At 48.3% G+C, this 13,942-nt stretch overlaps 1 protein-coding gene across 2 annotated transcripts in view; it reads left to right on the top strand.

The window, feature by feature from the left end:
• The first annotated feature begins 413 nt into the window (after positions 1 to 413).
• Positions 414 to 13,942, top strand: part of LOC311230834 (globoside alpha-1,3-N-acetylgalactosaminyltransferase 1-like) — a 21,498-nt gene continuing 7,969 nt past the window's right edge. Inside the window, exons 1-2 of one of the 2 annotated variants that reach the window (XM_084317220.1) lie at positions 414 to 561; positions 12,076 to 12,099. In XM_084317220.1, coding sequence (XP_084173346.1) covers positions 528 to 561; positions 12,076 to 12,099 — 58 coding nt within the window. In that variant the 5' untranslated portion in view covers positions 414 to 527. The remainder of the gene's footprint in view (positions 562 to 12,075; positions 12,100 to 13,942) is intronic. The other variant, XM_084317221.1, reaches the window with a different exon arrangement.

Raw genomic sequence — 13,942 nt, 5'->3', positions numbered from 1 at the left:
TCATCCTCCTCCATTCATTCCTCAACTCTTCAACTCTGTCCATCTGCCCAGATTACACATCTGGTCCCCCTGGTCTCCCTCCAACAGGAATTCTCCACGAGCCCGAAAGGAAAGAGAAGGGGAGCAAGACAGAGAGACAGACAGAGAGAGAGAGAGAGAGAGACAGAGAGAGAGCAGGGTACAACAGAGAAGAGAGGAGAGACCCGGGGTAAAGGAAAGGAAGTCGGACGAAAGGAGGCGAAAAGCAAGTGGAAGTAAACAGATACAAAGGGCCTGGAAACAGCGTGAAATACACAGTAGTCACAGTAGATTTCCAGAGAGAGAGAGAGAGAGAGAGGGGGATAGAGAGAGAGAGAGAGAGAGGGAGAGAGAGAGGGGGGAGAGAGAGAGATAGAGAGAGGGAGAGAGAGAGAGAGAGAGAGATAGAGAGAGGGAGAGCAGACGAGAGGGGGAGGGGGAGAGTTTTCTTGGCACTGTACCAGGCCTCAGACAAAGGTTTGTGTGTTTGTTCCGCACCAGGTCAGAGCATGGCGCTGTTCCCGTTCTGCAGGCCTCCTCCAGGTCAGTACCTCCTCTCCTCCTCCTCCTCCTCCTCCTCCTCCTCCTCCTCCTCCTCCTCCTCCTCCTCCTCCTCCTCCTCCTCCTCCAGCCGTCACCCTGCATCCTTTCCTTAATCTCTGCTGATATAAAAGCACAGTGTCGATGTTTAGTTTATCTTATCTAGACCTCCTGTACACACGGCATGCTGTACTTTCCTGCCTCCTTGTAAACTCGCCGCACTCTCTCCCGTTTACACACGTGCGAGTAGAGCGAAATACACACAGGGGGCCTTTCTGTGTGGAGTTTGCATGTTCTCCCTGTGTTCACGTGGGTTTCCTTTCCTCTCGGTACTCCAGTTCTATGACGTTAATGGATTGCTCAGCACCTGTTCTGCACTGTACTTCACTTCATGCACGTGCACTGAATAAAAAATTCCACCATGTACCTTTACATCCCAACATCCGTCTGACCACACCCCCTTCCGCTTACCTTCATAAGCAGGTGTGTGGTCACCTACTCGCCTCCTTCTTCACTTTCACCACAAGGAAGTGCCTTCGGTAGATCCCCACTTGACGAGGTTGTTAGTAGAAGAAAGTTGGAAAACAAGAGATACGTTGACATCATATCTTTATTTTCTCTCTCACTATTTTCGAGAAAATACGGCGATATTGTCTTCGTTACTGGAGTGTCTGGGTCATTCCGACCTTCAACGTTTTTTTCGTATTTGGGCATAAGATCTTCTTTATCGGAAGTTCCATGCTCAAAGGGCCCCGTGTATGTCTGGATCACCGTTGACAACTGTGTTCTGACATTTCTTTTTCTTTTCCCTGTTAGGGGAGGGATTGGGACAGCGGCCTGTCTGAAGTGTGGCTTGTTATGTCATTGTATACAGTTCAGGTGATAGCTGCTTAAGCTTGCGTGCTACTGTTTTAGCCAGTCAGCTGTTAGCTGCGGCGTTAGCTTGCTGTGTTTACCAGGCTGGTATACGTTAGCTTGTTGCTATCAGCCGAATGGCTGTTAGCTTAATGCTACACTGTTGAACGTTTTCTGTGACTATAACATGCCTTAAACACTCTGACTACGACGTCATCTTTGACAGAGGATGTTAGTCGAACCTACCGGGAGCCCGGCCGGCGAGGACTGCGTCAACATGGAGAACCGTAGCGGCTGGGTGGCGCAGCGACGCTGCCCTTGTCGTCAACACAGGAATGCTGTGTTTACCGTCGGTGCCCCGTTAGCCAGACTGCAGTTCGTTTGGCCTGCGCTCACGGTAGGAAGGTCCCGACCAGACCTTAAACACGTCTTCTTCCTTCCCTTCTAAATGTTTTGTAATAACGATGTTTTCCAAAACGGGTGTTGCTGCAATACATTGAGGATACGACGCGTGTTGTGTGTGAATTGTCTTGTCACTGGTATAGCTTATTCTCCATACAAATCGGGTTGTTGTTACATGTGTAAAAATGATCTGGTTAGTTATGTTGAGAACATCATGTGTGTTCATGTACCGTGTACTCACAACTAAGGGGGTTAATTAACCTATAAAGCTATGCTTAGTGACATATGAGTGAAGAATGAATTCTTTTCTCAGCCTGTAATGACAATAAACAGTGTGTTCACATATCAAGGGTAAGGTAGGAGGGGTGATTCCCCCGGTTCCCTGGGGCTTCCCCACCCTCCTCTCAGACATGTTGTTTACAATATATTGTGTCACTGTGTTTGTGGGGATACGATGTAACCCTTAGCTTAGTTGCTGGGGTTATGCTAACCGCTTGAGAAACTATATTTTCTTAAAGAAAAGATTGTTTGGTCGCTTTTCGTGTGTGCTTAGCAAGGCCTGTGGCCGATACTAATCGAGGATTCTGTATTCTCTCGTTATGAAAAACGGCGTTCCTCTGTAGCAGGAGTGTACTTGCCATTTTTTGTTGTGATAAAGGGTTGTGTGTGTCTTGTGATCTACAACTGGGTTAGGTTGACCACAGAAGCACATGTGTAAGTCTGGTACCAGGGCTCTTAAGGGGGCCCTCTCTATTCTGTGTTTTTTCCTTAGTAAAAATCAGATAGCAGGTTAGCACATGAGCTGTGTGAAGCTGTTAGACACTTCATGTAGCTGACTATGACTGTGTCATGCTCTTTTTTGTCATTACATCGTATCATGGGTGTTACGACCCTGGCTCATGGGTACGCAACCTATGTGTAATCAACACCAAAACCCTGTGCTCTAACTCAAAAATGCTACTAAACCAAGGAACTACTAATATAACTATAAACTAATGTACTGGTAACCCAACGGACAAGGACTGTAAGAACCTGACAGCTCTTTCACTAGGCACAGACCGTGCATGTGTGTTTCTGGGTCTGCCTTTGAAGCTCCCCAGCAGGTAACCAATCAGCACTAATTGGCTAATTGGCAGCCCTCACCTGCCTGCCCTGGCGACACAGGAGTGACCAGGCCTCTAGTACATAACACCTCCCCCACCAAACTGGTTGCCCAAGAGGCAACCACTACACAACAACCCATAAACAAAACAAAAAACAACTGTGACCCCTTAGTTGTCAGGGCCTCTACCACAACAGCGATAACGGGTACCACAAACACCGGTACTACGATCGTGAGAGGGCGTCTGCTAGCACGTTGTCCCTCCCACGAATGTGGCGAATATCCAAGTTATACGCCTGGAGGAACAAACTCCATCGCATCAAACGATGATTCGAATTCACCATGCTGCGAAGAAAAACCAAAGGGTTATGGTCTGTATACACAACAAGGGGTAAACTGGAGGATCCCACGCAAACATCAAAATGGTTCAAGGCAAGAACCAAAGCGAGCGCCTCCTTCTCTATAGTAGAGTAGTGCAGTTGATGCCTGTCAAACTTTTTAGAAAAGTAGCACACTGGGTGCTCCACCTCTAATGCATCCTCTTGCAGGAGGACGGCTCCAGCACCGAGGTCACTAGCATCCACTGCCAACTTGAATGGCAGTTGAAAATCGGGAGCTGACAGAACGGGAGCGCTAATCAGAATACCCTTGATGCTCTCAAAAGACTGTTGACAAGTCTCAGTCCACACGAAAGGTACCTTAGGACTGAGCAGATTGGTCAAAGGGGCAACAACAGAAGCAAAGTTCCTACAGAAACTCCTATAGTACCCTGCCATACCTAGGAAGCGCTTTAACTCCCGCCTGGTGATGGGAGCAGGGAAGCCCACTATAGCCTCCACCTTAGCTGTAACGGGGCACACATGCCCACGTCCAACCACCTTACCCAGGTAGGTAACCGTGGCCTGTCCAAATTCACATTTTGCAAGGTTAACTGTCAAGTTAGCATCACCCAACCGCTTGAACACTTCGGCCAGATGCTCCACATGTTGTGACCAAGAGGAACTGTGGATAACCAGGTCATCCAGATATGCCTCACAGAACGCTACCCCGCCCAGGACCTTGTTCACTAGCCGCTGAAACGTCGCTGGGGCATTTCGCATGCCAAAGGCCATCACTGTATACTGGCAGAAACTCTCTGGTGTGACAAAAGCGGATATCTCACGTGCTCGCGGAGTAAGCGGAACCTGCCAGTATCCCTTTAGCAAATCCAATTTACTTACAAAGGCTGCTGAACCCACCCGATCGATACAGTCGTCCATCCGAGGCAGAGGGTACGAGTCCGGCTTGGTTACTGTATTAACTTTACGGAAATCAGTACAGAACCGATGAGTGCAGTCTGGCTTATCAACAAGCAGGCAGGGGGAGCTCCACGCACTAGAACTGGGCTCCGCAATGCCATGTCTCAGCATATAGTCTACTTCCTTACTCAAGATCCTTCGTTTTTCCGGATTCACCCTATAGGCATGTTGCTTAATTGGCCCTGCACTACCAACATCAATGTCATGCTCGAGTACATTAGTACGACTAGGGACATCAGAAAACAAACGTGTATGCTGTCTAAGTAGGCACACCACATCCGTACGCTCAGGAAGTGGTAAGTACGACAGGTGTGAGTCCAAGTCACCTAGTATCTGGGTGTTTGGCAACCGGCCCTGAGAAATCTCCTTCGACACAGAACAGTCGGCTACAATAGGAGATGCAGAAACTGTTAGAACAGCCACAGGCTTGACCCCTGACTGGTCAATCTGAGCCCTATCATTGTACGCCTTCAACATATTGACGTGACATAATCTACTCTTGCGCCTGCGGTCGGGAGTTTTAATCAAGTAGTCGACCTCACCAACTTTGCGCTCAATGGAGTATGGCCCACTGTATTTAGCCTGTAATGCAGACCCAAGAATAGGCGAGAGAACCAACACCTTGTCTCCCGGTGAGAACACCCTATGTCGGGCCCGCCTATCATACCACACCTTCATTTTTCCTTGGGCTACCTTTAGGTTCTCTTTCGCTAGTTCACATGCTCTACTAAGCTTAAGCCTGAAGTCACACACATAGTCCAACAAATTAGTAGAGGAAGGAGTCTGGTCAGCCAACCACTTTTCCTTCAGCAGTTTCAAAGGACCCCTCACTGTGTGGCCGAACACCAGCTCAGCCGGGCTGAATCCAAGAGACTCCTGGGTTACCTCCCTAGCAGCAAACAGAAGCAAAGGGATTCCATCATCCCAGTCTTTGTCGAACTCTGTACAATATGCCCGCAGCATTGTTTTGATAGTCTGGTGAAATCTCTCCAGCGCCCCCTGGGACTCTGGATGATAGGCAGAGGAAGGGCAATGTTGGATAGACAACTGCTGGAGGACCTGAGCAAAGAGACGGGACATGAAGTTAGACCCTTGATCTGATTGAATGACCTTTGGTAGGCCAAAAGTCGAAAAAAACCTAACCAGAGCTTTGGATATAGCTGGGGCTGTGATCTTGCGTAAAGGAATGGCTTCAGGAAAACGGGTCGCTGCACACATAATAGTCAAAAGGTACTGGTTCCCTGTCTTAGTTCGAGGGAGGGGACCAACACAGTCAATGAGGATCCGCTCAAAAGGTTCCCCAACGGCAGGGATAGGCTGCAGAGGAGCCTGAGGGATCTTCTGGTTTGGTTTACCAACCACCTGACACACATGGCACGAGCGACAATATTGTGCCACATCTGACTTCAAACCAGGCCAACAAAAATGTCTCAGCACACGGTCATAAGTCTTCCTGACCCCCATGTGACCAGCAAGATCATGATCATGTGCTAGATGCAGTATATCAGGACGATACACGGCTGGAACAACAATCTGAAACACACTGCCCCAGTCATCCAGACTGGACAGGTTAGGTGGTGTCCACTTTCTCATGAGCACGTCATTGCTAACAAAGTATCCTTGAGACGTATCTACCATTTCATCCTCTAAAACCGCCTCTTCAAAGAGGGACGACAAGGAGACATCCTTGTTTTGCTCTAGTACCAACTGCTCATGAGACGGTATCACCTTACCAAAACCCTCATCAGGGCCACTTTTCAACTCAACAAAGAACGTGTCACTAAGTGTCATATCACCATCTAAGTTAACAACCTCATGGGTGTCACATTTGACCTTTGACATTGCGCGTGTTACCGCACACACAGGAAACACTCCTGGATGCTTCTGTGCGAGCTCATCAGGAACCTCAGAAACTACAGGGACGGGAATTACAACTGGAGTAGCCAGCACTTTGCCACCGGCCAAATCGTTCCCTAGAATGAAGGACACCCCCTTTATGGGAATGTGAGAACACACTCCTACGACAACATTGCCTGATACTAAGGGAGAGTTTAGCGAGACCTCATGCAAAGGAGTATTCACAAAGCCTCCTCCAAAGCCCTGAACAATGGCACCGGAATGCAATGAAGAATCTTCCGAAAATGGCAAAATCCCATCCAGAATGAGAGACTGGAAAGCTCCTGTATCTCTCCATATTGTAATAGCCTGCCTTGATCCTAATTCACCAACCAGTGAAACAAATCCCTCCATCCTAAATGTTGAGGAGCCCTCTAGCTCCCCGTCTGCACCTTTGATACTTCGCACCCCACCCTCTAATGTCGGCATAGGTGTCCTGTCTATGATTTCTACCAGAGCCACAGTTTTTACATTTTTCTGCTTAAGCACAGGGCATCCAGCAACGATATGACCAGGCTCCTTACAGTAAAAACAGATAACCCCCTCTGGGAATGCACTAGCAGAGCCACCTTGCCTAGGAGTCGAAGTAAACCGACCAGCAGACACGGGTGCCGGGAACCGGCTCCCCTGAGAAGGACGCCTACTACCCCTGGACTCCACACGGCCCTCCTCTACAAAGACAGACTTGTGTGTTAACACAAACTCATCAGCCAAGACAGCAGCGTCGGCTATCTTCGATACCTTATGCTCATTTAGATGTGTGGAAACGTTATCAGGAACACACCTCTTAAATTCCTCTAGGAGAACCAACTGTCTGAGCTGCTCCCTTGACTCTGCTTTTTGCGAGGTGCACCACCGGTCAAACAGGTTCTCCTTCTCTTTTCCAAATTCAACATAAGACTGCCCCTCCTGCCTACGATAACCTCTAAAACGCTGACGATAGGCCTCGGGGACCAACTCATAAGCCCTCAATATGGAAGCTTTAACAAGTTCATAATCAGCGCTTTGTTCAAGGGACAGAGCAGTGTAGGCTTCTTGTGCCCTACCAACCAAAACACATTGTAGCAGCAGTGTCCAGGCGGTATCAGGCCACTTCAATGTGGTTGCCACCCGTTCGAAAAGTGGAAAATATCTTTCCACGTCTTTCTCAAAAAATGGTGGCACCATCCTAATATTCCTGCCTACATCAAACCCGGAACGTGACTCTGGATGCAGAGCACCCGCCTGCAAGGCAGCATACTTATATTCAAGCTCCTTCTGTGCACGCTCGTGCTCCAGCAACAGTTGTTTCTCCTTAAACTCACGCTCATGCTCACGCTCCTCTTTCCTCTCTCTCTCCTTAAGCTCACGCTCCTCTTTACTCTCTCTCTCCTTAAGCTCACGCTCCTCTCTCCTCTCCTCACGCTCTCGCTCTAGCTGCCTTTCCTTAAACTCCAACTCCCTAATCCTCCACTCACCCTCTACACCAGGTAATAGCGGAGACGCGCCAGACGATGGAGGCTCCTCCACCCTCTCCTCAAGCACCTGTTCCCTAATGAGCAAAACCCGCAAAGCACCCAAGGCAGATGGTTTCAAACGTTTCTCACTGGGAGTAAGCTCGACCTTGTAGTGCACAGCAAGCTCGAGCAGTTGTTCTTTGGAAAATTTGTCTAATAAGTCATGAGACGGGCGATCAACAAAGTCCCTGATGGAAGCCATTGTCACTGAACTAGACACCCCAAGCTACACACCCAACCTCACAGACACAAAGAACCACTAACGAACCACTGAAGAACAACGAAGAACCACTGAAGAACCATGAATAACGCTAATTGCCAACAATAACAACCAGAACGGAACACGGTGGAAATGTGAGCTCTACGGAGCGCACCTTTCCAGGTTGCACAAACAACCAAAAAAAAATAAAAAAAAACACACCCACCCTAAATAGACGTGTCATACACGCAGGGTGTTAGGTGCTACCAGGTATGCTCACCAAACACTTAAACAAACAAAATAAATCCAACAAAATTTTCCAAACAGGTGCGCCTTCTAACCTGATGTGACCACATATGCTTCTACGTCTAAACTGCAGAAAACCCCGGCCTACCACATGTCTACCCTAAGAAACACTAAATCAAGCCCTACCACACTACCTGTGTTTCCTGGCCGCCCTAACCTACCTACCCTTAAACTAATGCCCTGTAGACCTAACTTTCTTCAACCACACCTGCTACCAGTCAAAGATCATATACAATCATTTCATTGACCGCCCCAGGAGTACGTGGTGCACCGGACGCTAACCCACAACCAGAAAATAATGTCCCTATCTACATGTGGTGCCTACTAAACTATATATTTTAACAGCATAAGTAGTCACATCAAATTACAAACAAATACGGCATACTCACCTGTTTGATGAAAATGGCTCAGCCCCCACGTTACACCATGTGTAACGAACACCACCCAAACCATAATATGATGACACCCCGTGCAACACAAAAAAAAAATCACCAAACAAAGTTCTAGGGGTAAAAGATCCCGGATGAGCGCCCAATTGTTACGACCCTGGCTCATGGGTACGCAACCTATGTGTAATCAACACCAAAACCCTGTGCTCTAACTAAAAAATGCTACTAAACCAAGGAACTACTAATATAACTATAAACTAATGTACTGGTAACCCAACGGACAAGGACTGTAAGAACCTGACAGCTCTTTCACTAGGCACAGACCGTGCATGTGTGTTTCTGGGTCTGCCTTTGAAGCTCCCCAGCAGGTAACCAATCAGCACTAATTGGCTAATTGGCAGCCCTCACCTGCCTGCCCTGGCGACACAGGAGTGACCAGGCCTCTAGTACATAACAATGGGTGTGGGGTCGTAAAGGGGTGAACTGGTAATCCTTTCCTCCCCTTTTGATGGGCAGGGATTAAAACCTCCTGTCCTTCAAGGTTCCTGTCACGTTGCTGTTCGGCACGTTACAGGGTAAGAGGGGGGGGGGGAGTTTCCTGGTCCCACGCCCTGGAAAATGGGGCGTGTGCACAGCAGAAATTCCCCCGCCATAGAGTAGGTCACTGTGCGCGTCTCTGTTGGTAAGACTTCCGTGAGTTGTTCAGGTCCATATGATGGATCTGTTTCAGGGAGTGGTCAGGGCTCCTCCTCACGAAGCTCCTACTCGGGCCTTCTGTGAGTTTGGACTCTCCTTCCCTGTGAGGGAGCCTCCTCAGAGTTCAGAGCCTCCTCCTCGGATTGTCAAGATGAGTAGAACTTAAAAAAGGAGTCCTGCTCTATTGTGTGTGTATTCGATTCAATTCGATTATTGAGTGTGTATTGGTTCAGTGCCTCCTCCTCGGAGAGCCCTAACCCAAATTTTACATAGCTCAATGTTGCAATATATTCTTTTCAATCTATACAGCTCGCGTGGGAAATCTCTCTGGGGATTTCCGTCTCCTCCCTATGGGAGGGTGGTGGGATGTAAAAATGTAAACAAATTTTACCCATTCATGTCAGTCTGTGTTCTTTCTTTTTTGAATAAAAAGAGGAAGGTACATGAAGCACGACGGCTCCGTGTCGTTCTCCCAGGCGACTTGGAGGAACAATGTTTGGTGTCTTGCTAGACTATCCATTGATGTGTTTGGGTCTCGACGCATACATAGTGCTGGCTCGGTGTGTTTTCTGTTACAGAATCACACAGGGGCTAAGCGCGCCTTGGTTGCTTGTTAAAACAGCGTTTTTATAGGGCAACTGGGATGGAGTTTTGTCTCTTCCGAGCGCCAGTTTACTAGGTTGTCTCGATGAATTCTCGTTCATATCTGGGGGATGTTAACGGAATAGATCAGAACATAGGTAGAGGGGTCTCACGCCCTTGGGGTGGGCCACTGAGCACGGTCCTAATGGGACCGTCTGGGTGGCGCCCTCTTTTCATGTTTTTAGATCGACACGCATACCTACCCCCTCTCCTGGAGTGGGCATGTCGGCGTGATTAGGACACGGGACTGGTCTGGTCACGCTGGTCCAGGTCAGTTAACCCGTTGTCCGCCGGGGATGCAGATCTGCTGTTCTGGTACCCTGAGGGACTTGTGCTTTTTTCGGGGGGAAAAATGCCAGGTCGGTCCGGGTGTCACAGGGTTAGGCGTTATGGAGACCCTATGTTGGGTACATGTTGTACTCTGCACTATTGTAATGGCTTACGGCCATACCAACCTGTCCACGCCCGATCTCGTCCGATCTCGGTAGCTAGAGCAGGTTCAGTCCTGGTTAGTACTTGGTTGGGAGACCGCCTGGGAATACCAAGTGCGGTGTGCTTAGGGCTGGTTCTCCATTCTTTTCGCTCCTCTCTCACGCGTGGCGAAGAGAGGGCTGTTGGGGTGGTCTTGGACCTCCTCTGGTAATCCTGTGCTTCCCGTGCCGCCGGGCCCGGTCCGAAGTAAAGTTTCGTTGATACCGGAGGCCTGGGATAACCCTTTTTTGAAAACTGAAACACTTGTACTGCGGTATAGCCAGTGTATACCCGCAGGTGTGTTTTGGAGTTTTTTCTTGAGGGGTTATAGGAACAACCACCGTCTGTACCGAGCGGGTGGTTGATTCCCTGGTGTGTTGGAGCAGAGTCAACTCCCGGGTTACCGGTTGAGTGTGCCCCTGCACGTTCATGACGTCTGCCAATCATGTCAGCCTTCTCTGCCTCAACCCCTCTGGGTGGGTTTTTTTTTAATGGAGGCTTTGTCATGGTGATCAACAACGCCAGTATACTCCTTTGGCGCCTGTCTCGTCCGCAGTGCTCCAGGCTCAGGTTACAGCCTGTTGCCTGGTTTCCCCGGTGCGCTGCCTGCTTCCGTTGGTTACCCTTTTTGTGTGCTTACGGCCATGCTGACTGCCTGTTCTGCAGGGTCAGTGTGCCAGGCGGTGTGCTATTGGGGGGAAAGGGCCCGCTCTTGGAGGGGCCTTATCCGAATACGCTGGCGATGTGGGGGGCGGTGTCACTAAGTGACCACCTGGTGGGGTCTTGATGCCTGGCGTCATTGACCTCTCCGGGCCCCCGTTTTCCAGGGGATCCAGTCCCTTCAGTGGGTCTGGGTCTTCCTTCGCGCTCCGCTGCTACGGCCTTGCCACGGGGTTGGGTTTGCTCTTAACCCCGTGATTTCTGGGGGCAGTAACGAGGTTGTTCCTTCCGTTCGTTCCCGGGTGGCATGCGGGTTGTGCGTGTGTGTAGTCGTGGGGTCAAGCCACGGTCTGCTCACCCTGTGCGTTGAGTTGCTTGAGTGCCTCTTCGCACGGTCGGATCCGTCGCCCTCCTGTGAACCTCCAATAGGGGGGTATCCTCCATTAGGGAGGGTCAGGGGGGCTCGGTCCTCCCCGGTCTGATGGTTGTAGGGGGCCTCAGCGGGGAACATTGGTCGGGCTATGGCTCCCGCTCAGCCCCTGTTGCAGAACAGGTGCTGAGCAATCCATTAACGTCATAGAACAGAAGGTTATGTATATAACCTAGTTCTATGAGTTAAATGGTGCGCTCAGCACCTGGACAACGCTGCGGCCCTTGATCTCGCCTTGTGGTGAAAGTTTGGGAAGGAGGCGAGTAGGTGACCACACACCTGCTTATGAAGGTAAGCGGAAGGGGGTGTGGTCAGACGGATGTTGGGATGTAAAGGTACATGGTGGAATTTTTTATTCAGTGCACGTGCACGAAGTGAAGTACAGTGCAGAACAGGTGCTGAGCGCACCATTTAACTCATAGAACTAGGTTATATACATAATCTTCCGTTTCCTCCCACACCATAAAGACATGCATGGTAGGCAGGGATGTTACGACCCTGGCTCAAAGGCACGCAACCTATGTGCAAACCAACACCAAAACCTGTGTGTTAACTCAAAGTGCTACTATATTAAGGAATTACTAGTGTAAACTAAAGGATAAGGACTGGAAGAACGTGACTATCTATCTGTTACCCACACTCTTCTAAACACCGACCCTGCATGTGTGTTACCAGGGCTGGTTTTAAAGCTCCCAGCAGGTAACCAATCAGCACTAATTAGCTAATTGGCAGCCCTCACCTGCATGCCCCGTGACACAGGAGTGATCAGGCCTACATGCACAGTGACACAGGAGTGATCAGGCTCCTGGTACATAACAAGGGACTACAGATGGAAACAAGCGAATTAGCTCAAATCTGGCACATTTACATGTGGAAACTGAAGATGTTCATTAATGTGCACTGTCCCTGGGTAAAAAAATTAATAAACAAACGTAAACTTAAACGCGAGAGGCCGACAGCAGCGTAGTTTCTGTTTTGTACACGTTATCGGAGTGTTCCCTGAACTTGTACACGGTACACGGTGATCGGTGGGTTCAAGAGGTCGCAGCGTGCATCCACCCTCAATCTCTTGGCTGAGCGCTGGCTGGACCACAATGTACACAAACCAGGGGAACAGATGGAGAATTCAGCCTCTCCACCACCGCAGATTGTATCTCCTCTCCCAGCGGCGAGGAGTTCCACACAGTAACTTAGTTACCGTCTCTAAAAGGACGGCTTGCTTTCTGGGTCAGAGCTGGTGGTTCGCAGAGTAGACGTACGAAAGGTCGCTTGGGGTTAGAGACGATGTAACCCAGTGATGAGGAGGGTGGAGTTACTTAATTTACGTATAGAGTTCCCTTCCTCTCCAGCATCTCCTTCTAGTCTCTGTCGGTTTCCTCCAGAAAACACATTCCTCTCGTCTCTCGGCTCACACGCCACGTGATTTCAAATGACATGTTTATGAAACTGTTACAAACCTACGAGGGCTGTGCAGCAAATTCAACAATCACATTATGTAGGCTACTTGATGTAATCACATTATGTAGGCTACTTGATGTAATCACATTATGTAGGCTACTTGATGTAATCACATTATGTAGGCTACTTGATGTAATCACATTATGTAGGCTACTTGATGTAATCACATTATGTAGGCTACTTGATGTAATCACATTATTATAATCACATTATGTAGGCTACTTGATGTAATCACATTATTATAATCACATTATGTAGGCTACTTGATGTAATCACATTATTATAATCACATTATGTAGGCTACTTGATATAATCACATTATGTAGGCTACTTGATGTAATCACATTATTATAATCACATTATGTAGGCTACTTGATGTAATCACATTATGTAGGCTACTTGATGTAATAACATTATGTAGGCTACTTCATATAATCACATTATGTAGGCTACTTCATATAATTACATTATGTAGGCTACTTGAGTCACATTATGTAGGCTACTTGATATTGTCAGATTATGTAGGCTACTTGATATAATCACATTATGTAGGCTACTTGATATAATCACATTATGTAGGCTACTTGATATAATCACATTATGTAGGCTACTTGATATAATCACATTATGTAGGCTACTTGATATAATCACATTATGAAGGTTACTTGATATCGTCACATTATGTAGGCTACTTGATGTAATCACATTATGTAGGTTACTTGATATCGTCAGATTATGTAGGTTACTTGATATTGTCAGATTATGTAGGTTACTAGAGAGGGAACTGCACCCTGAGAGGGACGTTTGCCCTGAGAGGGAGGGTCGAAGGGTCAAAGTGGGTATCAAACAGGAAGGTAAAGACGGTTTTAAACTGTTATTCATTCAGTACTATTTTATTGCACTATTTTACTCTGTCCATTCTATTTGACTTATTACAGGTTCTAAACTGTCAGGTATTGAACTGTGTGGGTATCAAGCAGGAAGAAAGACTGTCAGGTTTTAAAACTGTGTAGATAGATAGGGGACCAGGCCCAGAACTGCGCCCTGAGAGAGGGAACTGCGCCCTGAGAGGGAGGTTTGCCCT

This window comes from Notolepis coatsorum (genome assembly GCF_963971535.1).
Source record: "Notolepis coatsorum genome assembly, chromosome: 6".
Classification (NCBI taxonomy): Eukaryota; Metazoa; Chordata; class Actinopteri; order Aulopiformes; family Paralepididae; genus Notolepis; species Notolepis coatsorum.
Note: the sequence above shows the minus strand (reverse complement) of the source record. Positions and strands in the feature narration are given on the sequence as shown.